General features: G+C 62.8%; 2 protein-coding genes across 2 annotated transcripts in view; one reads left to right on the top strand and one right to left on the bottom strand.

Moving 5' to 3' along the window:
• Positions 1-822, top strand: part of CHGA (chromogranin A) — a 16,385-nt gene extending 15,563 nt beyond the window's left edge. The window contains exons 6-7 of the mRNA XM_023764102.1: positions 520-578; positions 739-822. Coding sequence (XP_023619870.1) covers positions 520-578; positions 739-822 — 143 coding nt within the window. The remainder of the gene's footprint in view (positions 1-519; positions 579-738) is intronic.
• Positions 823-4,087: 3,265 nt separating this feature from the next.
• Positions 4,088-24,014, bottom strand: part of ITPK1 (inositol-tetrakisphosphate 1-kinase) — a 112,266-nt gene continuing 92,339 nt past the window's right edge. Inside the window, 8 exon segments of the mRNA XM_023764087.1 lie at positions 4,088-5,964; positions 5,966-6,120; positions 8,623-8,785; positions 12,247-12,314; positions 17,066-17,231; positions 20,139-20,180; positions 20,545-20,631; positions 20,633-20,652. Coding sequence (XP_023619855.1) covers positions 5,755-5,964; positions 5,966-6,120; positions 8,623-8,785; positions 12,247-12,314; positions 17,066-17,231; positions 20,139-20,180; positions 20,545-20,631; positions 20,633-20,652 — 911 coding nt within the window. The 3' untranslated portion in view covers positions 4,088-5,754.

Raw genomic sequence — 24,014 nt, forward strand, 5'->3', positions numbered from 1 at the left:
TGGCTTGTGACCTTGGGCAGGTCCCTCTCCTCTGAACCTCCTGGGTACCCCTGGCAGGCAAGGGCTCCTTCCTGCTCACCTCATTGTCACGATCAGAATCCGTGTGAGCTTTGAAGCCCTGGCCGTGCCCAGGGCTACGTGAGAAGCTCAATGGGGTGCAGAGCTGCAGCCCCACAGGAGGGGGGGTGGGAGCTGGGGTCCCTGGCAGGGATGGCGACAGCCTTGGAGCTGGAGGAGGCCCTGGGCCCTGGGAAGACCACCCCTCCCAAGTCAGGGCCAGGGGGTGGCCTTCGCTGACTCTTGCTCTGAGTTCGAGGGCATAGTCTCATGGGCATCAGGCCTGGCTTTGGGGCCCTGGACGCTTCCCGAGGTTGGGGCACCCAGCCGGGCTACAGAGTGTGCCCTTAACCACCCTGTCGAGGCCCCTGATTGGGACCAAGGAGGCCGAGCCTAGGCAGGTGGATCGGGCAGTTCCCACAGCCTCAGTCTAGCCCATGTCCTGGGCCCCTGGCCGCTCAGGTAGGAGGCCTGGAGCAGACAGGAACCAGGCCTTGCACAATACTCCTCAGAGCAGCCTGGTACAGTGGCATCACGGTCCCCATGGTACACAGAGGCCTCCAAGGCTCCGAGGCAAAGCCACATGTCCAAGGCCACCCGGCTCGCCACCCCACCCGTCTGCTCGCCACCCCACCCGTCTGCCGGGCCAGTCCCTGCATAACCCTCGGCGTTCTCCCCCAGGACCAGGAGCTGGAGAGCCTGTCAGCCATCGAGGCGGAGCTGGAGAAGGTGGCCCAGCAGCTGCAGGCGCTGCGGCGGGGGTGAGGCGCCGGCGGGCCCCTCCAGCCAGGGCCCCGAGGCCCCCTGTGGTCCTGGGCCGGCCCGGCCGAACCTGTGCCGCTGCTTTCCCGGAAGGGAGGGCAGCCCCAGCCCAGGCCCGCCTGCGACCCAGGCCCAGCCTTCCCCCCCCACCCCCCCCTTTTCTCCTGCCCCCAGGCACCCCTCTGCAGGGCAGACCCCCACGACTTCAAACGATGATCCTTTCTCTGAACACAGGAAGCTTTCTAGAAGTTTCCTTCCACATCAGAGCCATTGGGCACAACTGCAATAACCTCTGACCCCCCGGGGAAACGTTGAGCACTCCTGACTGTAATATACCCTGCACACAACTTAAAAAGAAAATAAATCTGCTCTGGGCTCTCCTGGCTCTTTGAACCTCCCCCCTCGTGACTCCGAGCGGGCGGGATGGGTGGGATTCTGGCAAAGGGACGGGGAGGCCCGTTCCGCTGGGGCGACTCCTTTCTGGGCAGCTTCTTAGCCGTGGGCCTCGGGCAGAGGACTGCCTCCTGAGCATCAGTTGTCCCGTCTTCTGTATAACGGAGTGCTGGCATCTGCCTCCAAGTGTGTGGGGATTAAATCACACATGCAAAGGGCCCGGGTTCCTTCCTCTCCCCCACTTCCCAGCCACACCTGAGCTGGGCCCCCCAAAGGCGGGGTCAGTGGGGAACCGCCTCAGCTCTCCGTGGTGCTGGGGGGAGCGCCTGCCACACGGCCACAGGCGCCCTCGGCCTGAGCGCCATCCCTGACCCGCACGGGCACAGGCATCTGGGCGTCTGAAGTTCTTGCACATTTAACGGCTCACGAGGGCTCAGTCTCAGCTTTGAGAATGAGGAGACTGAGGCTCACAGGGTGAGAGGACTCATCCAGGTCACGGGCAGGGGTGACACCCACATTTCACCGTGGGGTGCAGGGTCACACACAAGGATGGATGGGGCGGGTGCGTGGGACGGGTGCGGACCGCTGAGTGTCAGGGCTGTGCAGTGCTCGGCAGGCATCTGAAGCGGCTGCTGTGGGCCTGGCAGCCCTGAGCTCGCAGGTGGACGGACAAGCCCTGACCTCAAGGAGCCACCGCCCAGCAATGGGGGTTGACGGCAGACTGGAGTTGGCACCCCAGCCCAGCGAGGGAGCTCCGGCGAGCGTTCCCGGCGCCTCGGTTTCCTCATCCACCAAGTGGGGTTAACAGGTCCCGGTGGGGATTCGAGAGGCCCAGGCAGACTGGGTCAGAAACCAGGGTGACGCCAACACACGTCACTGGCGGGGCCGGGCAAGTCTGGGCCTCTCGTGCAGCGGGCGAGGGTTTCCGCTAGTCAGTCAAGTGTCGAACATCCACGCCTGAGACTTGGTAGCAAATGAGGGAACACCTCGTCCCGGAAGTGACCCATCCCAAAGAGGGGCCTCCTGCGCTGTCATAACCCCAATCCCACGGGCAAACCTGCAACAGAGCCGTGGACAAGGTGCGGTTGGCTTGCACAGAAGCCGGCCGTGCTTTTGTATATGACAGACATGTCCATATGAGCGTCAGGTGCACGGATGTCACATGAGTCGGTGAAAGCCAGCTTGGGGTTCTGGGAAACGCTGCTTGGGAGCAGGGTTGGAGCACGTGGCATTTGTCACAAAGCACAGGTGTCAGCACCAAACCAGAACTGCCAGCCTGGTGAGACCCTGCTGCACAAAGCCTTTCGAGAGAGAAGCTGCAGAGGGTCTGCCCCCACCCCCATGGCCCTGGGAGAAGGGGTCCGCGCTCTCCCTCCCCCCATGGCCCTGGGAGAAGGGGTCCGCGCTCTCCCTCCCCCCATGGCCCTGGGAGAAGGGGTCTGGGCCCCCCTTAGTCCTGGGAGAAGGGGTTCCGCCCCCTCCACAGCCCAGGGAGAAGGGGTCCGGCTGCCAGGTTGGGGACAGCAGGAAGAAGGAGAGGAGACGACTCTGGAAAAGGCCCCTCGTGGTGAGGACGAGGGCCCGGGTGGTACCGTCCGCCAGTGCCCTCTGAACAGCCTGTTGAGGGTGTCCCTGCCTCTGAAGGCCACATCACCTCGGGCTCGGGGTGGGCAGGTGTAAGTGGGACCAGGGCGTGGCCAGGCTGCCGGAAGAGGGAGGCCAGAACTTTTGTCAAGAACCGATGCACTTCTCTGCCTCGGGGTGAGCCATGGTGGGGAGCCCGCTCCCAGCTCTAGGTCTCTGCGGCCCAGGGCCCTTGGGCCGTGACCGAGAAGGGAGCGGGGCTGCCAGGACCTCACCAGGTGAAGGACCTGTTTCTAGGGGGCGGAGGAGAGCAGATGCCAACCCCAGACAGCCACTCAGTGGCGCTCACGGCCAGCGGCCAGGGTGAGGGCCAGTCTTCCAGGCGAGGACGGAGAACAGCCGCTTTTCCCAGCTGGCGGAAAGCCACAGCCTCCTGCCGGGTCCCTCAGCCCCCCAAGCCCGGCCTCTGGTGCGGAGGACAGCTCTCCCCAGGTTCCCTCCGTGAATGCAGGGACGCCAGCTGGGCCTGCCTTCTGCAGGTGACACCGCTGGCTCCGGGCTCAGCCCCACCCACAGGTGCTGCCAGCCCAGACACCTGCCTGTTGCCGAGGGCGAGGACCCCTCTCGGGGACTCCTCTGGGCTCCTGCCTCAGATGGGCACAAGAACTGGCCCAGGGAACAGGCCTCCCACGTGACCTCTGACCTACCCAAGGCCTCAGCCAAAAGGTGGCCCTGCCAGTTGCCACCCGATGCTGCAGGGCCACAGCCCCATGTGGTAGAGGCCAGTGACAAGGAGGCCCGAGGGGAAACCTGCCCTATGGATGGTGTCAGTGTGCACCCCGCTGACACGGGGGTGGGGTGGGGGGGGCGCTCATCACTCCCAGCCCCTCCCCTCCACTGCGCTCCCTGCCACGGCCCCTGAAATCCCTTGAGACGGCTGCTGCTGGCCCACGGTGGTGATCAGCCCAGGGAGAGGACTGCACATGTGTGGGTGCAGCTGGGCCCCTTCCCACCCCTGGCAGCTCCCTGCCTTTAGGAAGCCAAACCACCCCCTCGGTTCCCACTCCTGGAAAAGCAGTGACCGTGCCCGCCACCCGCAGGAGGCCAGTGGAAAACGCCAAGTCAGCAGAAAGCAGTAACTTGACACCTGGGGCCTGGACGCTAACGTGCGTGACACTGAGGTGACATCAATCATACAGGAACGGGAGCCGGTCAGGGTCCTGGCCTGGCATCAGGGGTCACACCGCAGGCCCCACCTGCTCTGGAGGCAAAGTGGGTTAGACTTTTATTAAAAAAGGTAAAGCCATTTTATTAAGACTTGGGGGATGACAAACTTCTGGCAACATTGTGTACACACATGCACAGTGCAGTTTGATTTCAGTAGTTTATTCTGGAGACAAAGCAGTGCAAGAGGCGGCCACGCATCCCGCTTCCCAGGGCTCAGGCAGCCAGGAGTGACGCGGACATTGTAATTGGGGTTCCACACTCAGTCGTGTAAACGCGGTTAGTCAGCAGGCCCGTGTCCAGGACAGCGGGCAGCTCTGAAGGCAGCCACCCCACCCCAGGCCGAGGCGGGCAGCCCCTGCTCCCCGCTGAGCCGGTGCCCAGTTCAGCAGCCTCCGGCCATCCTCCCGGCCTCGCGGGACAGCCAGGCCTTTTCCTCCTCCTCAAACCCAACTGGTACCTAAGACCAAGGTCACGCTCGGCAGGTCCTGGCATCTCTCCCAGAGCTCACTGTCCTGGGACAGACACAACCTTCCTCTGAGGAGGGGCTGCCAGCCGTGGACCTTGGGATGCAACAACCAGCTGGCGGCCTGTGCTGCCACCAGGGCTGGGTGGCTAGTTGGGAGGGAATTGTTTTCTCACCTCTGGGCTGCTGCTCCCTCTCCCTCCCCGGTCCCTGCTGGCTGGCTCAGTGGTTGGGGCTGCAGTGAGTACAGGAGGGGGACGGGGTCTGCGGGGTAAGAGTGGGGCGGGCGGCTCCTCCTGCCTGGGAAGGGGACCCCACATCGCCTTGACGCCAAGGGGGAGTCCGTCCAGGTCCACTTCTCGGGAAAGCAGGTGCATCGCAGGGCCTGGGGCGTCAAGCCCGCCCTTCAGAGTTCTGGTCTCCACGGAGGCCGGCGACTCTCAGAATGACTTGCCCAAAGTCATGGCACAAATCCTTGGCACGGGCGGGGTCAGCCTGGGGGACCCAACCAGGCGGCCTGCTCCAGGGTCCCGACGAGCAGCGCTTGGTCAAGGAAGAAGCCCCTGCGGGGCCGCGTGGGGCACGTGGTGAGGGGCGGAGGGGCTCCAGGGAACTGGACGTGAGGGAGGCAGTGAATCCAGGGCCTGGCCTCCCCAGGGAAGCTTCCTTCCCCTTCCCTCTGGGAGAAGGAAGCGGCCATAGCCCAGACCCAGCACGGAGCCTCCCTACAAGCGGCAGCTGCGGCCTCTTGCCCCCGTGGCTCATGCTTCTGGGAAGAGCAGCTGCATACGTTGTGGGGTTTTGGGCCCCACTCCTCTCAAAGCTGAGAGGAGGCCGGCCTGGGGGTGGGGCTTGGAGAGGAGTGAAGGGGAACCGTCTACTTGCTCCGTTCAGCGCCCCCAGCCTAAGCCTGGTCCGCAGCAGCCATCGAGACCAAGACACGGAAGTGTACACACACTCGCACACGCACAGCAATCGCACACGTGCACACACCCCTCCACTCAGACCTAGTGTTGAAGCACACGCGTGTGTGAACTGGGTGACGATCTGCACGGCAGGAGTTAGGCAGGGGCCCTCTTCTGGGAGCTGGACCGCCGGGCTCTTTCCACCCCCCAGCCCCTCACTTAGATAATGACAGAAAATAAGGTTAAAAATTGGGGGAAAAATCAGACCGTTGGGAATTCTAAGGAGGATGTCACCACTGGGGGCTGCTGGTCCAGTGGCCGTGCTCTGTGGCCCACGCTGCCCTCTGGGTCCGGGCTCCGTGGCTACTGGGAGGAGGCCTTGGTGGCCAGGGAGGCCACGCAGTGCTGCTGGAAGCTGGGCGACACGGCGGCGGTGCAGCCCAGTCTCTGGTGCGGCAGCTTGGCGGTGCTTCCCGCACCCACGCCGCCCGCGTCATCCTCCGCGGTCCAGGGCGGGTCCTGGCCCATCATGCTGCTGCAGCAGCCGGGGCTGGCGCTGCACGTCCGCTCGCCCCGCCAGGCTGTCCGCCTGCTCCGCCAGGAGCCTGCTGTGCCTCAGCGGGGCCGTGTCCCCTGCGGCTGCGGCTGCGGTGGCTGCGCTCTGGCCCTGCAGGATGGTGGCGATGTGGTTCAGGAGGTCTGTGAAGAACTCGCTCACGCCCTCGTAGCCTGGGGTGGGAGAGACAGACAGCACAGGCTCAGCCAGCTGGAGCTGGAGGCAGCTGCGGCCCGCGGGGAGGGAAGGCACAGAGGATAAGGCTGATGGACGCTACACAGCTGGACTCAAAGGGCTGGTCCCTGAATGTGCTGCCCCCGTGTGAGAAGCCGATGAGAAAACACTCCCCAACCTGTCCCTCTCGGGCACCGCTTCCCTCTCGGGCACCGCTTCACAGGCTCCTTCATCAGGTGGTCGGACCGAAGGCCCACTGCTCCTCCCGTTCTGAATCACTAACTCCCCTTCCCACCGAGGCCGGCCTCAGCTTCCTCCTGTGCGAGCTGAGAACTCGGGGAGATTCCTGTGGGCACGACCGAGGGGGCTGGAAAGTGGGCGATGCCTGACCCATAGCAGCTGCTCCCAAAATTGAGTCCTCACCCCCAAAATGCCTGCGGGGTACTGCCTGTGCCCCTGCTCTGAGCATCACAGCCAGGGGGCAGATGGAGCACCCCCGCGAGGCCACACACTGGCAGCGGCTTCCCTAACCAAGTGCGGCCCAGGGTCCTGAACAGAAACTGCTGGGCCTGCAGTTCCCTCCGCAGAAGCGAACGCACATGTCAGCACAGGCGTCCTTGGGAGCCGAGCAGAATGAGAATCTAGGGCGAGGATTTTGCTGACTCCCCAAAACTACTTCAAGAGACATGCCACCTGGGGTGGGTGCCCCCACCTTCCTAAGCCAATTTGGCAGGACAAGAACCAGGCAAAGGGCTGCAAGAACGAGGGTGAGGACATGAAGCGTGTCCCTGAAGGCCAGTGTGCCCGCTTCAGAGGGGCCTGGCACTGCCCACACCGCCCCGCGCACTATGCGCCCACCACCACGGTGCGCACGAAGGTTCAGGAAGGGCAGGGTGCGTGAACTTTAGAGAAAGGCCTGCCTGGTGCTGCAGGGCGGGGCTGCCTCATTTGCTCACTCGTGTCTGTGCCCACAGGGAAAGTAAAATGGGTGAAGTAGCTGGCACACACAGTGCCTCCATGGACACACGTCCCCTCGCCTGATCTTCACAGCTCTCCGTCCCGTGTCGCAGATGAGTTAGTCACGTGATTGGCCCCAGAGGCACAAAGAGCCAACCAGGTGGACACGGGACTATACACGAGGGTGGAGGTGGTGATGGCGGCCTCGCTGGGTGCATCCTGGCTCACAGAGCACGGCCTCCAAGTGACAGAGCCAGGGTCTGGAGCAGGCCCTTTGGCCCCACCTTGAGTCCCATGTGGTGCTGGGCACCCCACCCAGGACGGGCTTCTTTCAGCCCTGGGCTGGGGGAGACGGGCAGGCGGCCCAGGCCCCTTGGGAGCCACCAGCAGGCGTGCCCAGGTTTCTAGGGGAGAGACACAGTGTGGGAAGGGCTGGAGTCACGTCAGGAGGCACCAGGGGACAAGCCGTTCCCTCAGCAACCGCTCTGCTGTCCCCTGGTGAGGCCTGGAGGCCCCGGGCGGGTGTGTACTTCCTGGTGAGGGACGGAGGCCTGAGGGTGGCCAGGAGGCCGTGCAGGCCGCTCTGGGCCCACAGCTCTGCAACTGAGAGGTGAACCAGCCGGGGGCACCAGCTCAGGCCAGGCTCCTCCGTCTCTGCGAGGTGGGAATGCCCTGGTGCAGAGTGAGCACCGAGACTGCCCCGCTGGGCGCTGCCCCATCAGACGGCAGGCAGAGCCGGGATGGAGGCAGCCGGAGCGAGAGGCAGGGCGCCTGTGGTCAGGAGCGAGGCCCATCCCGGCTCTACCAGTGGGGAGCGGTGACTTTGGACAAACCATCCAGCCCCCAGCCTCCACGTCACCATCGTAAACTGGCAAAGCTCCCAGGGCTGCCTGGTGTGGCGGGTATTGATGCCACCCACTGTTACTACTTCCTGGAGCCCAGCACGCAGCCCTCTCCCCCACGGCCTGATGCGCTGTGGGCCCTCCCTGTGCGTGAGGGCTTCCTTGCACCCTGCAAACGCCCCCCAAACAGTGGTGGTATCTCCTCGCTGAGCCCCTCGCTGAGGCGAGACCACGAGGGCCCCGCATGTGCTCCCCCGCTCGGGGCTCCAGCAGACAGCAGGGAGCACGGGCCAGCCACAGGGAGCACCGCGGCTCTGGGAAGGGTGAGGAGCACAGCCCTGCACCAACCTAGGCATGACCTGGGACTACTCCTCCTCTCTGGGCGGCTCGGTGCCCACGGAAATCCCTCCAGCATCCTTTCAGCTCTTCACATCTCCACGGGACCCAGGGATCAGCTAAGGTTTGGCCAATAGCAGCTAACGCTGAAGGCGCAGGGTCAGGAGAGGAGGCGAGAGAACAGGCGTTTGCGGGCCCACCATGCACCCTGGCTGGATGTCCGGACCCGACCTTCGCTCTCCCCACAGCCTGCAGCCCCATCGGCAGGAGGGCTGAGGCCCAGTGGGGGCTGCATTTACTCCAGGCTCCACCGAGAGGATGGAGCTGCCCTGTCACCTGCCCAAGGACACAGCCCCTGCCGCTCACCTGGGAAGGCATTGATGTCGATGACAGCGTGCTGCCCTGTCTGGTTGTTGATGATGATGTCGATCCCGAAGAGAGACACGCCCAGTGCCTGCCGCAGGGCCCGGGAGAGCTGCCGGATGACCTCGTCACTAGGCCGCTCGAACACGCCCTCGATCTTGTCCAGCTGCCAACACACCAGACACACACACACACACACACACACACACACACACACAGGAGTCAGGCCGTAAGTGGGGGGGCGCAAAGCCACACACCACAGAGACCTTCAGACAAGGGGGTAGGAGAGACCAGCACCAGGATTGGCTATTTCTAAAGTCCTTTAAAAAATGTTTTTACTGATTTTAGAGAGAAGAAGGGAGAAGGATAGAGAGATAGAAACATTGACAAGAGAGAAACATCGATTAGCTGCCTTCTGCACACCCTCCACCCACCGGGGATCGAGCCCATAACCCAGGCATGTGCCCTGACTGAGAATCAGACGCCGTGGCTCATCTGCGGAACAGGACCAATGAGGCTCCCACCCCGACTACTGGGGGGACCATGAGGAGCTACGTGGCAGGGACAGCACATGCCTGCGGGAAGGGGGACAGCGCCGTGTCACCTCTGTGTGTCACCTCCTGGGAGGTGCCCCACTTGCTGGAGTCCCAGGACTGTGAGCTCAGGGGCCGAAGAGGCACTGACCCATCAGAAATAGAAGTGAAGCTGGGTCACAAAGTTAAACACGGAATTGCCTATGGCCCAGAGATTCCACTCCTAGGTGTGTAACCAGAAGACGGAAAGTGGGTATTTGCGTGCCGATGCTCACAGCGGCAGATCCACAAGCCAAAACGTCCCTCAGCGGATGGCAAACAGAATGTGTCACCCACACACGGAGTGTCCTCGGCCACGTGCTGCAGCGCGGACGGCCTGGGAAACGAGGCTGAGTGAGAAAGCCAGGCCCAGCAGGCCACATGCTGCAGGACTCCCTGAACCTGAAGGGCCCAGGAGAGCTAGATCTGCAGAGACAAACAGCAGACGAGTGGTTGCCAGGGCTGGGGGGTGGGGCGGGTGGGGAGGGACTGCCAATGGGCACGGGGCTTCCTTTGCAGGTGAAGGTACTCCAAGCCACTGACTTGTTCACTTTAAAAAAGTGAGGCTGGGTCCGGACGGCTGGGGACAGCCCTGGGCACCAAGGACAAAGGGCCCCGTCCCAGCACAGGAAGCTGCATGGCGACCGGGAACTTCTGACCCGTGTGAGCAGGGGCCCCTCACGTGGGCAGCGCCCGTGCTCCTAGGTGAGCGCCCCCGCCCCCGCCTCTGCAGGAAAGGCAGGGCCCCTCATGCCCAGACCTCTGTCTTGGCATCTTATGGGGGAAACACTTGCCAAGGGGCTGTGATGGGCACTCACCACTGAGCCCCCGCCCGCCGCCTCCTGGCACTCGGCCCCGCGGGAGCTCGGCCCTGGTCCTGCCGCTGCGTGCTGAGCCTCAGGGCCCTCTGGGTCATTTCTCACCCGGTCAGTGGGTGCACAGACACCCTCGTCTGGGACAGTGGTGAGGGTCCAAGAAGCTAATGTCCAAGGCTCACAGCGCAGGCCTGGCAGCGACAGCCCTGGCTGCTGCAGCAGCACGAAGTCTCCTGACACGCTGTTTGTACAAGCCTTTCTCAGCTCAGTAAGGAATCTCAGAAACCGCCCGGAGCCTTTCAGTATCTGAGCCCAAAGAGCCGCCCAGACGAGATAAAGGCATGGAAGTCCTGCCCGTGGCACAAACAGAAAGGAGACGATGATGCTCTGGGCAATGAGGCAGTGACAGGAGGGAGGGAGCCGTGTGCATGTGGACCGCCATCACAGCTGCTCTGCTGGCACTTCCTGCCCACCTGGCACTGCCCTAGGGAGCAGGAGGGAGAAACCGAGGCTCAGAGAGGCCCAGTGACTCTCCTGAGGCCACACAGCTGGGATGTTGTGGAGCTGGGTCTGACCCCAGGCAGCCTAGTCAGTGTCCACACTCTTGACCGATCCCCTATCCTGGCGTTTGGGGTCTGCTCGCTGGGTGTGGGAGCAGGGGCATCAGCTGTGGATGGACGGGCTTCAAGGCCAGGCAGGGCTCCCTGCAGGGGACGGTGAAGGGGATGGGGCCCTGGGTGGGCAGGAGGAGGGTGGGGCGTGTCTGGGGTGCAGCTGTCGGTCCTGGCCAGCCTGCAGGCTTGCGTCCTCAATGGAAAGAGGACAGCTGACTGCATTTCCCTTCAGTTCCAGGAGTTCCCGAACAGCAGCCATAAGCTGGGGGGAGGTGGGGGGAGCAGACAACGCAGACCCTACAGGGCCAGAGGCGGCCCCAGAAGTGCCCTGGGCGGCCCCTCCCCTTCACAGACAGAGACAGGGGAGGGGGAGACGGGATTACCCAAGGTCACTTGGGGTGGGTCACTCTGCGTAGGGCCCTGGCATCAGCTATAGCCCCGGCAGCCAATAGGCCACGCACGGTGTAGGGACAGTGTCCGCGGAAGCTTGTGCAATGCCGGCTTCCCTCTGCCAGCCCGAGCAATGCCTGACAGCTTCGCGGGGAACTGGGCTCGCCTAACGTGTCTGAAGCTTAGGAGACCAGACAGCCACCCCCCGCTTTTAAATCCTTTCTTGTGCAGTTTATTTCCATCTCCTAATGCACACAGCCAGGCACACAGCCAGTCCCGGAGCTTCCCTGACTGAGAAACGCCCCTCACCATTCTGAAGGGCGCTGGGTTCCCTCCAGGCCCTGTCCACACCTGTGGGCGGCCCACCCCCAGCACACAGCTGGCTCCTCAGGGAACCGGAAACCAAAGACAGACAGGTGGCCGGGCCGGGGAGGAGGTGGCAGGGCAAGCACAGGCCCTGACGTGGAACAGAGGGAGTGGGGTCCGAGGCAGGGTCTCTCTAGAGCTCGTTGGTGAGGCCAGAGGACAGGGAAGGGGACACGGGCAAATCCTCCCAGAACAGGAGGACGGCCGAGTCGGGGAGCAGGAGACCCAGCAGGGGCTCCCAGCAGAGGGTCCCCAGTGAGATAACAAGTCCTCGATTCCTGGGGGACCAGCTCTGGAACTAGATGGGCCTGGGGTCAAGTCCCAGCTCTGCCCTGGGAGCTCGGAGAAGCCACCAGCCTTCGAGCACAGCCCCCCTCGGGAAAGCGGAGCTGCCCTGCCCGCCCTGCCCCGGGCCTGGCTGCAATGCCCCAGGGCATCCAGGAGGGAGCCTGACACACAGCAACACTGACCAGCAGCCTGAGCTCACCACCCACCGAGAAGCAGCCCAGCAGCACAGAAGTGACAGCGGGTGGCTAACACTCCCCGGACACACACAGACAAAGAGAGTGAAAGGAGATGGCGTGGCCTCTCACCCCGTCTTTAAATCAGTACAAAGCAGGGCATCAAGCTCCTCCTGACTGGGGAGCTCCCCGTGCAGGGGGAAGAGCTGGAAAACCTCCCCGGGCGTGACCTGGTGGTGAGCGGGCCTGGGCACGCAGGTCGTCAGCACGAAGGCCCGGGGCAGGCAGGCCAGAGGCCTCTGGGGAAGGCCCCTCCGACCCTGCCCACGGGAGAGCTCGACCCTGGGCCCCGCAGCCAGGAGCACACCCGCCCAGGCTCACACCAGCCACCAGGGCGGCAGGGACATACCTCCGTCAGGACCGATGACGACTCCGGCTTGGACACGTTGTGGCTGTTGAAGAAGATGGACTTGCGGTCTGAAAAAGCGAACACACGGAGAAGCCGATTAGCAGCTCAAAGAGGGGATGGCGACGCCACCGCCTAACACCAGAGGGCAGCACCGCCCCGGCCACAAGTGACGGTGGCCGCATCGGCCTTCAGGCTCAGTGTCCAGCAGCTGCCATCTGAGGCCCCAGTGAGCCGGGCACCCCCACCCCAAGGAGACACTACGCCACGGATGGACACATGCCTGCTCAGGGCTCCTGTTTCAAGTTTCCTTCCCATAGAAAAATGACTGAGTGAGCCCACCAGGGTAAGGGCTGGTTCTCTCCAACACCTGAAGGCCCCATCCCCACACCGTGTCCTGTGGACCCGGCATCAGAAAGCCGGGTCTGTGGCTATGTGGACAGGAAATGCCGCACACCCGACTGTCACAGCCGGGATGAAGCGGTCGGGAATGCCACTTCGCCCAGCCTCCCCGGCCCTCCCGGTGTCTGCCCTTGGCCTCCTTTCCCGGGAGCACCGGAGAAGCAGCGAGGCTGCACTTGGCATGTGAATGCTGAAAACAAAGGGTTCTGCGGTTCCCCCACTCTTTAGGGGAAAAATAGGAAATCAGAACGTGGGCGTCTGTAGGTAACACCCAAGAAGGCACACAGAACCGCCTGCCTGGCTCTGGAAGCTGTCATGGCCCCTGAATGCCCTCCACCTCCTTCCACCCCGTTCCCCCGACCCACGCCCACCTTCACTGCACCCCATGTCACTCAATCCCATGGGGACAGGCAGGCCGATCCCAAGACTAATGGGAGCGACGAGGCCGGTTTGTGTTCACCCGTGGGAGAGGAAACGAAGGTCGTCGGCCAGGTAGAAACATGTTCTCGAGCACTTGGGAGAGTGGGCACCGAATGTAAGCATCGCAAACACGAGCCTGGGGCCAGGTCCTGGAAAAGGCTGCCTATCACCCCCATGAACCCCCAGGCATGACACGGGCCCCAAGCCTCCATGCGCCCCTGAACGCAGGACAGGAAGGCTGAGCACCATCGTGTGCCAGGGCCCAGGCCGAGGGGCACCTGCTCTGGCTGCCAACAGCCCCACCAGGACTACGGCGATGCCATGATCATGCACGAGGAAGGATGTGGGCGGAGGCCAAGCAGGCAGGCGCTGAGATGTACCTGGCGTGCTTCCTGCCAGCGAGGCACACAGGCCCCCTGCCGCCCAGGAGTGCCCGACAGTCCTCCCGTCGCTCCAATCAGAGCCGGTCCAGACCGGGGGCATGAGAGATGGTCCTGGGGAGGAGCCTGGGGAAAATAAACACCCGGCAGGACTCGTGCCAAGCAGCTCACCGACCTCGACTCCAGGCACCAGCAGCAAGAGTGAGCCGTGGGGGTAGAAGCCCCCAGGCCAGAGGCCGGAGCAGGGCTGGAGCTGCTGGGACGGGCACTCCGGCCTTCGGCAGGCACTGCCCACCTTCTCGCCTGCACCCAGCCGGGCCCAGCCCCACTGAGCTCACTTCCTTAAAGAAAAGATACCCAGTTCCTCTAAAATGGTCCTGGCCAGGCCCTGGCCCTCTGATGGCAGGAACACCCTGGATGTGGGGACCCATCCACTCTCTGCTCCCCGACTGTTCCTGGTGAAGGGCCATCACCACCTCCCGGCAGGGGAGGGAGGGCAATGAGAGAAATATGGGTGCTTTTGCCCCCGATTTACAGATGAGAACAGCAGATTCAAAATAAGGAGAGTAAATGACAAGATTAGCCCCAAATATCCTGTAACCAGTGGTGCAGCCATGAGCTACGCCACACTTCCTTCAGCCCCTTGTGCTGAATCTTCATGTCTCCCTCTGGGGGTGGGGTGGGGGGTGGGGGGGGTGTCACAGAGCTGTGGATGGTGACCCAGGTCTTGTTCAGGTTTCCATACACTGGTCACCTCTGCATGGGGGCCCGCCCTGTCCAAGTGGCTCCCTTCACCCAGTGGTGTCCCGGGACCCACTTATCTGGTGCCTTAATGAACCCTTTTATTATTTCTTTCCTCGTGTGCAGGAAAACACAAGTCCGGGAGGGCAAGACGTGTGGCTGACTGCTGGATCCCTCAGAGGCTCTAGGCGAGAGACCAGCAAACCACATCTGTAAATAAAGTTTTATTGGAACACAGCGTGCCCATTCATTTACATAGTGCCTGCAGTGCGTCCACGCTACAGTGGCAGCGTTAGATAACCATGATAGAGCTGGAAATATTTACTATCTGGCCTTTTGCAGAAAAACTCCCGCTGACCCTCTCAATGGGAAAGTGTATCATTCCTGTCTGTATCCCCAAGCGAACAAGGCCCCGGATGGAAAGCATGTCAAGGCGCTGTGTCCGCAGAGGAAGTGCCCTTTCCGACCCTGGCAGGGGTGCAGGCAGGGAGCGGTCTCCCCAGACAGTGACCCACAGGCAGAGAACAGAAGCGCTCCTGGTGGCAGGTACAGGCCAACGCCACCTGCGCAAGAACCTGACTTCAGTTTCAGTCGACGCGACTTGCCAGGCGCCACTGGCTGTGGGACACCCCTGACTTCAGAGACATTAAAACGTAAAACCGGAAGTGCACCCGAGAAGCCGAAGAGCACGCAGCCGTGGGGGCAGGACAGCGTCCCCTCCGCCCCGTGTCCCGGAGAAGCCTGCTCAGGTTGCCCCCAGCTCCCCACGCCACAGGTGAGGCCGGGGCACCACACTGGGCAACGGGAACCAGAAGGGGGTGGGGCGGGAAAGAGCCCAAGGCCCCCTGTCAATCAGTCCAGCTTCAAGGGCCGCTGTCAGGTGGAGAACACGCGTGCGAAAAGAACAAAGCCCACGCCAGCTCCCTGGGCGGTGCCGGAGACAGCGACAGGGACTCAGCCCTGGGGCCGTTTCAGACCCAGTGGCATTTCTCCACCGGCTCGGTGTGTTATTTGCTCATTCACTCGGCCCCGGTCCGCATTTTATGGCAAACTGGCAACCTGGAACCGGCCACAGGAAGACACAGACGTGGAGCCCACGCCCTCCAGGACATGGACCAGCGCTTCGCAACCAGGAGAGAAAGGGGGCACTTCTGCGTGGAAAGGAAGGAAACTGTGGTGCGCTTCTTTAAGAAACGGGGTGATTGTGTTAAAGAAAAAAGAAAGGAGACAACCTAAGGTATGGCTACTCTTAATCTAATACATTTCCAAAGATTTGAAGCACATATTTTTTTGAAATGTGGATTTAAAAAAAAACAACCATCAGCCAGGGACTTAAAAAAAAACGTCAGCCCCTTTTGGCCCACAATTGATAAGAATGCTTCTTGCACCCGGTCGGTGTGGCTCAGTGGTTGAGCATCGACCTATGAACCAGGAGGTCAGGGTTCGATTCCCAGTCAGGGCACATGCCCAGGTTGTGGGCTCGATTCCTAGTGTGGGGCGATGCAGGAGACAGCTAATCAATGATTCTCTCTCATCATTGGTTTCTCTCTCTCTCTTCCTCTCTGAAATCAATACAAATATGTTATATATATCATAAAAAGGATGCCCCTTGCAGGTATACAGTCACACACCAAAGGACCCCTCCCGACATCTGTCCTCCACCCCCAGGTCATCCCATCCCAGAGGGTGGGGGCTGGGACCAGGGTGAGGACGGGGGTGTCCTGAACCTTACACGGGCCTCAAGTCCTGGAGCCCAGGCCTGGCTGGGAGGCCGCCTGCTCTCGGGAGGACAATCCAAAGTGTCTGCTCTGGTGCGTTAAGGGGAAGACGGCTGAGAGGAAGACAAGAACGGCTGAACTTCACTCAGGAGAGTGGCCTGCGCCCCGGGAGGACTGACAGGCAGCCCCAGCAGGTCTCAGGAGGACCATCTGTCTGGACAGCTGGTAGTGCCGCTGGGCATCCCAGCCAGTGGCGAGTTTCCCGCGCGGAGCCGAGTGCACAGAGAGCTGAGCAAACCACGCCGGCCACCGACGTCCTCCCGGAAAGCCACTCTCCACAGATGCTGCCACCGTTCCAATAGGTTCCAGAACGTGCCTGGGGGATGCCTTCAGAGCCACTAAGACATTCCTGGGAGCAGCCTCAACACAAGCAAATCCTTATCCTAGTGCCAGTCTGCGAAACGGCCCGGCCAGCAGGCGGCAGGGGAGCAGCGGAGGCAAAGCTGGGCTTATGGAGCCACCAGCCTCCCTGAGGGCTCCTCAGCTGCCCCCAAGGACGGCAGCGGCCTGCAGACGCCATTGCTGTGACCCCCGAGGGACACGTGGGACCGTCACCCACTGGTCCACCACAGTCACTGACTCAGTCCTCACCCGTGGGGCACAGCGAGGTGTCGTGCCCACCGCCTGCCCCAGGCCCCAGCTGGGAGCCCTGTGGCCCTGCGCGCTGACCTCTCACAGGGCGCACGTCCGCCTCGGCGGCTGCAGGAGCAGCCAGCAGCTTGGTGTTTCCCCATTTGGAAAAGGGATACAGTCAGTGGTCGGGCCCTCAAAACAGGAGGGGCCCCTCCCTCCTCCCCTCCCCTGAAGGGCCCGTCATCCGTTCCAGCAGGTTCCTCCTGTGTCTCATGGCACAGGTCCCCAGCAAGCAACCTGGGCACAGAAAATGTGGGGGTGCTTTTCGGAGTTTACAGTGGTTCGAATGGATGGGACGGGGGTTTCGTTCTTTTCCAAGATCTCTCCATTACAGCACACAATTCCTTCACCCTCCAGACGACTGCTTCCCCTCCAGACAACCCAGGTGCCAGGGGTTAGTGCTCAACCGACGCTGTGTCCAGCCGGGCCGAGCTCGGGACAAGCTGAGAAGGCGGGAGGCTTGGTTACCTGACATGCCCGCGGAGAAGTTCTTGAGCGAGGGCCTCTGGACCACCGTGTAGGACTCGCCGACCACGAACACCTTGTAGAGGACAGCGTTGTGGTTGATGAAGTTCTGGACCACGCAGGGCGGCTGGATGGCGCTCAGGCCCTCCTGGTTGAACACGATGGCCATCTGGGGAGACAGGGCCATGGGCGTCAGCGCACCGCCCTCCCGCCTCAGACAAGGTGCACCACCGGCCCTGCCACCGGCCTGACGACTCGGCAGGACTCTCAGCGGGGTGAGTGGAGCGGGGCTCGGAGGAACACTGGGACCAATCCACTCCCGTGGGTTGGAAACCCCGCACACCGGGCCTGCCATGCGGGGCTGAGCTGGCTGCACTGCGAACCCCCTGTTCACGCTGCAGTGCAGGGAGCGGACCCTGGCTGTGTGCTACTCAACCCTCATGACTTCCTTGGAGGGCCCTCCACACGGCCTGGGACGGAGAGGCAGAAACCAGAAGACTGTGGAGCAGGAGTCGGGAGGCCTGGGTCAAAGCCTGCGATGACGAGGGCTGCCGCTCACTGCACACCCAGGACAGGCCCTGTCCTGACGATGACGTGAGACGCCTGCGGGCACCGTGCACCTTGGAGCTGGGCACGTCATCAGCCCCTTTACAGATGAGGAAACCGCGGCCTTGAGAAGCTCAGGGCTTGCTGGAACGTGACTGGGACTGCCCAGCCCGCAGCCTTGTCCTCTTACATGTGGACGGGCACATGCTGCTCGCCGTCCCGACGGGAGGGTCTGCAAGGGGACTGAGGGAGGGAGGGCAGACGCTAGAGAAACGCCCAGCTCCGGCGGAGGCTGCCTGCAGGCCCACTCGAGCAGCCGACAGTGCCGGCCGCAGCTGATCCCTCAGCCCGCAGGCCCCAGAGGAGTCGCCGATGCCGGAGGCTGCTGGGGGGATACAGCCTGACAGCTGCTGCTGCCCCCCTGCTGCCCCCACGTCAGGGGCCACCCAGTGTGCCCGGGCTCAGCTGGACGGGGAGAGAGTAGAGACCCAGGTCACATGGGAGACAAAACGCCCCACAGTGACTGTCTCCTTAGCCTTCGAGGAGAATAAGAGATGGTAAGAGGGCCCGACGCGGGTTCGAGTCCCAGCGCCACACACTGCACAAGCACGGCAGGGACTTGCTCTATCTAAGCTCCATTCCTCACCTGTCTGGTAGCATCAACCCCCAGGGACAGGCTTGGGGGCCGGGGGAGCTTTGAGCTTTGGTTTAAAAACGGGTGAGGGACAGTCCAAACTGTGGAGCAAACAGTGTGCTCGCCTCGGCTTACAAACACACAAACCAAACGGTTCTGTGAGCACCAGCCAGGCGCACGGAGTGCCCTCCAGAGGGTGAGCGGACACAGCCAGGGGGTCCTCGCTGCTCTCACACCGCAGGCACCCGAGGAGGTGAGGAGCCTGCCCCACCCGCCCCCAGGCTCCTGCTGTGGAGGGCACCCCACTGGAGGGGGCCCCTCTGATGCTAAAGCCTCCCAGGAATCAGGGCCCGTAGCCCACACCAGCCCCTGGTGTCTCCTCCTCCGGGGGAGGGTGGGAGAGGAGCCCTCCCTGAGACAGCACTCGGGGGGGGGGTGGGGCTGGGGGGCTGCTGGGCTGAGGGGTGACACAGCCTCCCCAGAAGGCACTGCCTGAAGGTCCGTCTGAACCTCTCCCCTCTGCGAGGACCAGCAGGTGCGTCCAACACGCCCGGTGCCGAGCCCACGCAGCCCACGCAGCGACGCCCTTATCCTCCACAGCCACCATCCGTTTCTCATGTGGGCCAGGAGCTCGGACAGGCTGGGCCACCTGCCAAGCCACACAGCTCGGCCGCACACGGGGCCGGGGCCAGGCCCAGCCGGGTCTGTGCGACCGGCAGGGCCCCCTCCGCGCAGGCTGGCTGCTCTGACTGGGCTGCTCCCGTCACCCATGACTGGGTCCTCCTTCCACCCCGACGGCCCCAGGCCCTCACACAAAGAGGACCCGCTGGGGGGGTGGGAAGGGCCAGGTGGGCGGTTGGCAGGCCGTGCTGGTGCCTATGAGGGCAGGGTGGCTGCTCTGAAGCCTGCTGCTCCCTCCGGGGCCTGGCACAGAGCACACGGGCACGGAGCCCAGGCCGGCCCACGAGGGCTCCCACTGTAGGAGGCGCTGGCCTTTGCAGCAGGCCCTAACTGCCTGCCCCACGTTCTTCCCACGGTAGAGGTGCCCTGGGCCTTGCAGCCCCCACCGCAGCATGTACCGCAGATCCCATAAATACCCGCCAGGGTCAGGGCCCCGCATAAATCCTCCACAGGCCCACGTCTAGTCAGGAGGCCCCGGGAGCACTGCGGTGGGACCTCCAGGGTCAGGTCTCCCAGAGGCCTGCTCCGGGGCTCGAACGTCTACTGCCCCTGAGGGTGTGCAGTGCCGGGGGCGTGGAGGGCCACAGGCCACGTCCCAGGTGTGGCTCCCAAGGGTAGTGAGGGCCACAAAGACCTCAGGGAGCCCCTGCCGGCTGTCTGCTCCTCCTGCCCCCAAGGGCCTCCTCACTTGCCTCCCACCACCCCTCGCTGCTGTCTGCTCAGTGACAGTCGCCCACTCTGGGTCAGCTCCCCTCCTCAGCATCCTCCCCGGGCACCCGAGCTGGGGTCGGGAATGACTGCTGGGTGAGTAAGGAATGGATGAGAGGGAGCAGCACGGTGCCCTCTCCTCCTCCCCTGCCCTTTCTAAACGAGCAGGACCACCCATCCTTGTCGTCAGTGAGGGCATCTTTCTGGTCCGCAGCCCTAGGAGGGGCCCAGCCCAGTGCCTGGCACAGAGCAGGCACCAGGGAGTGGTGACCCCGATGGGCCAAAGCATGGAAAGCCAAGGGCAGGGCAGATGGGTGTGAGAGCTGCTGCAGGGGCTCAAGTGGCGTCTTGCACAGACATCCAGCCCTTGGGGACAAGGACAGGCGCCCGGGGAGGCTGCAGACAGACGACCAAGCCACCAGAGCAGGGCGGGGGAGGAGCAGGGGTGGAAGGAGCAGACTCAGCGGGGCCCAGAGAGACTGTCAGGTGGTCAAACTTTCCACTCACCTCGTGGGAGTTGGTGCCGTGAGCCACTCTGGTTTTGCAAACTGTGGGTGGAGGGTGGGGGAGAGAGAAGCAGAGAGGAGTCAGCAAGGTCATCCACCCACAGAGCCCAGCCCGGCAGGTACGGGGAAACGCAGAACTCCTGCAGCCCCCGGGGCGGGGCGGGTGGGGCAGGGGCCACACGCTGACGCAACAGCAGCCAGCGCCGCACCCGGGGGGATCTGGACCCATTTCCACAGTGTGTGGGGGAGCGGGACCCCAGGCCATCCATGCCCTCCCCGGCAGCCAAGGCCTTTATCCACCCGCCCCTCCCCCAAATTGTAAAAAAAAGGAGGGCTGGGGGACCCCCCCCCCCCCCCCCCCCCAAAAAAAACGGGGGGGGAAAGAAGTTCTGTTGGTACCCCCCCTGAAATGGGAAGGGTCAGGGCGTTTCTTCTCCCAAGGAAGCTGCATGGTTGTCGTCCCCCGCACAGGGCTGGGTGAGCTCCATGAAGGGGCGGCGAGCAGATCCTGTCGTCTGCGGACAGAGGAAAAGGCCCGTCAGCACGCTCCCCGGACAGACGCACCTCCCTGGGGCGACCTCCCATGCCCCTGCTGCCCCCGATCTGACGCCCCCAAACTCCAGTCATGTGTGAGCACACACACACACACACACACACAGCACCTCCTAATAACATTCCTGTAATTACAAAGCCAACATATAACTGTACAACCTGAAGTCCGTCACTGTAAGACCAAAGAAGAGTAAAAACCACACACCTTCCCCACCTCCTCAGCCTTAACCTGGGCGCGTGGACGTTAACACTCAGAGCTTTACAACAGGACAGTCGCGTAACCTGATTTTCACTCCAGACACAGGAGTGTTTTTCGGGCTCATTAGAGACTTTCCCCACCACACGCGGCATCAGCTTAACAGTGATCGCAGGATCGAGGCTGCGCACTGAGCTCTCAGCGCATGTCTCCCACTGCAAGCTGTGCATCACCTCAAGTCTGCGAAGTAACCCGGGAGGACACCAGGGCCGGGAGGTTAAAGGGCGTGCCCGCGGCCGCACAGCCTCACCACCTAACCAAAGGTGGAAGCCAAAACAGCTCCGACCCATGCAGTGAGTCTCGCCTGTTCGTCTTGCTTCCTCACTCCCCTCAAGCACCTCACTCCCCTCTCCAGCCCCCGCCCAGCCCTGCCCCCGTCCCAGGCCTTCCTTCTCACCTGGACACCTGGGCTCGCCTTGGGGGAAGCCAGTCCTGAGCTGGGCAGGGGCTGAGAGGAAGCCATGACCCTCGGCCTGGACCCTCCCCAGACTGCGGACCGCACACTGATGTTTACTGCTGGGCCACTTTCTGGCTACTTGCAGCCAAAATCATCCTGACGTGTCCGTGAAATCACAATTAGAAACGACTACTGTTCCTATTTTGGTTTCAACAACCGTTCGCAACAAAAGAACGTGCTGGGACTCAACTAACCCTTAGGAGCTAGAGCAGCCGTGGGTAAACTATGGCCCGCGGGCCGGATCCGGCCCGTTTGAAACGAACAAAACTAAAAAAAAAAAGACCGTACCCTTTTATGTAATGATGTTTACTTTGAATTTATATTAGTTCACACAAACACTCCATCCATGCTTTTGTTCCGGCCCTCCAGTCCAGTTTAAGAACCCATTGTGGCCCTCGAGTCAAAAGTTTGCCCACCCCTGGGCTAGAGATACAGTGATGAACACAGGTGCCCGCCCGCGTGGAGCTCACAGACGATGAGCGAGACGGACTCACTGACGGGTAAAATGGACAGCGAGACGGCACTGGCAGGGAACACAAAAGCACGAAATGGGGCGCGGGGTGTGGGGCAGTGCGTCGCTGAGCAGACACAGAGGATGAGGGAATGGGCCTGCGTGGGGGGCAGGCACACTCCCAGCAGAGGGACAGCTGACGCAAAGGCCCTGCTGACGGACATGCTGCTGTCTGATGCAGAGACTGGACAAGCCGCGACGAGGACGGTCACGTCAGTCAGACTGGGGACCGAGGGCACCGGGCTGGGTGGGATGGCACTGGGCCGAGTGGGAGGGCACCGGGCTGAGTGGAGGGCACCGGGCTGGGTGGAGAGCACCAGGCTGAGTGGGAGGGCACCTGGCTGGGTGGGAGGGCACCGGGCTGGGTGGAGGGCACCGGGCTGAGTGGAGGGCACCGGGCTGAGTGGGAGGGCACCGGGCTGAGTGGAGGGCACCGGGCTGGGTGGAGGGCACCGGGCTGAGTGGGAGGGCTGGTGAAGGAACGAGCGAAGCCAGCACGTTGGGGGCAGGAGACTCGCCGGCCCGGCCCACGTGAGGAACTGTGGTGGCGGAGACTTTTCCAGCTCAACCCTGGGAAACTCGACGGACGCCAGCAGCTCCTGGCCCCAAATAGCGGCAGAAGAGCCAGCGCGCTGGGAGCCCGGAGCTATTTCTGGTTTCCCGAAAAAGGCCGCTGTGCTTATTTCTCTGCCGCCTTTATTTCTGGATGGAGCGGGAAAGAGGCTTTTTTTGGTGAGAAGGTGGGCTGTGTTCTGTCAAGAGCTGAAACTTCAGCCCCTGGGAAACTGAAACATGCCAGAGGAGGCGAAGCTGGAGGCCCTGGAGATGGGCAAGTTCCAACCGCGTGCACGAGCCCAGAGGGGAAGAGGACAGTTCAAGGTCACACACAAGCTGCTGGCAGGCCCAGCGAGGGAACCAGGTGTCCCGAGTCACACACCACTGCCCTGTACACGCTGCCAGTGGCTGCACTCACCCGGCTGCTGCGGGACTAGCAAGGAGCTACAGGCCAAGGACCAACTGGTGGATCCCGAGGACAGTGGGGTGGGGAGGGCAGATGGCGCTGGGAAGTGTCGCTCTGAAGCCCGACTCTGAACCTGGGCTCGCTCTACTCACTAGCTGTGAGCTTCCGAAATGACTGAACTCACGGGGCCTTGCTCTCCCGTCTGTAACCAGGAGCCAGGCCTCCCTGGTACCTAACAGGCACCCAGCAGGCAGGCACTGTTTCTGGTACCACGCTGGGCACGGCCAGCTGGGGTCACCCACAGGGGATCCTGGGTGGTGGCCACCGGTCTGTGTTCAGCGTCCTGGGGTGTGTCGCTGCCAACCTCCCCCTCACTGACCTTCTTCCGGTGCCCAGCACGGTGCCGGCAGGGCAGGCTCTGCCTGTGGCTGTGAAGGGAGCCTCGGCGGGGTACCCGACCCACATGCCAGACCTGGCCTGCCGAACACCCTCACGCACCCCCCCACCCTCCCCAGGCCTGCCTCGCCCAGGGTTTTCCATTGGAAAATGACACGGCAGTCACCTCCATCCCCTCCGCCTGGCCTCTCACTTCGCCAAAGAACGTTCAGGCACGAGCATCGCGTTTGTCTGCTCTGCCAGGACTGCGACTGAACTTTCCCTTTTTACTGCTCTTACTGGACGTGCCATCAGTACTTGCCCATGACTCTGCATGTCCTGTCACCCGACCGGCGACATTTCCTCTAGTTCACATTTGTGCCAATTTTCCCCCCCACAGACAGGACTCGGATGTGCATCTCAGGCACAAGGCCTTGTGCTGGGGATAAGTCATTTCCACAGACCCGGCTCCCGAGGTGGTTTTTGGAGTCTGTGGGAGTCAACATTTCTATGGTTCTTGCCACACAGTGTCATGTCGCTTCCCAAAAGGACCGAGTGCTTTGCCGGCGCACCAGCAATGAAGGACTGGACACACGTCCCAGCCTGGGTCCCACCTGCAGAAGTCGGGCGTAGCAGTGTGATGAGGCTGGCAGGCGACATGGTGAAGGGAGCCTCGTCTGGCACAGAAGGTCACTCTGCCAGCGGGCCCCCAGCAGAGTGAGCCGAGGCAGGAAGACACCGAGGGGCTGCCCCGGGGGGGGGGGG

This window comes from Myotis lucifugus, unplaced genomic scaffold (genome assembly GCF_000147115.1).
Source record: "Myotis lucifugus unplaced genomic scaffold, Myoluc2.0 scaffold_316, whole genome shotgun sequence".
Lineage (NCBI taxonomy): Eukaryota > Metazoa > Chordata > Mammalia > Chiroptera > Vespertilionidae > Myotis > Myotis lucifugus.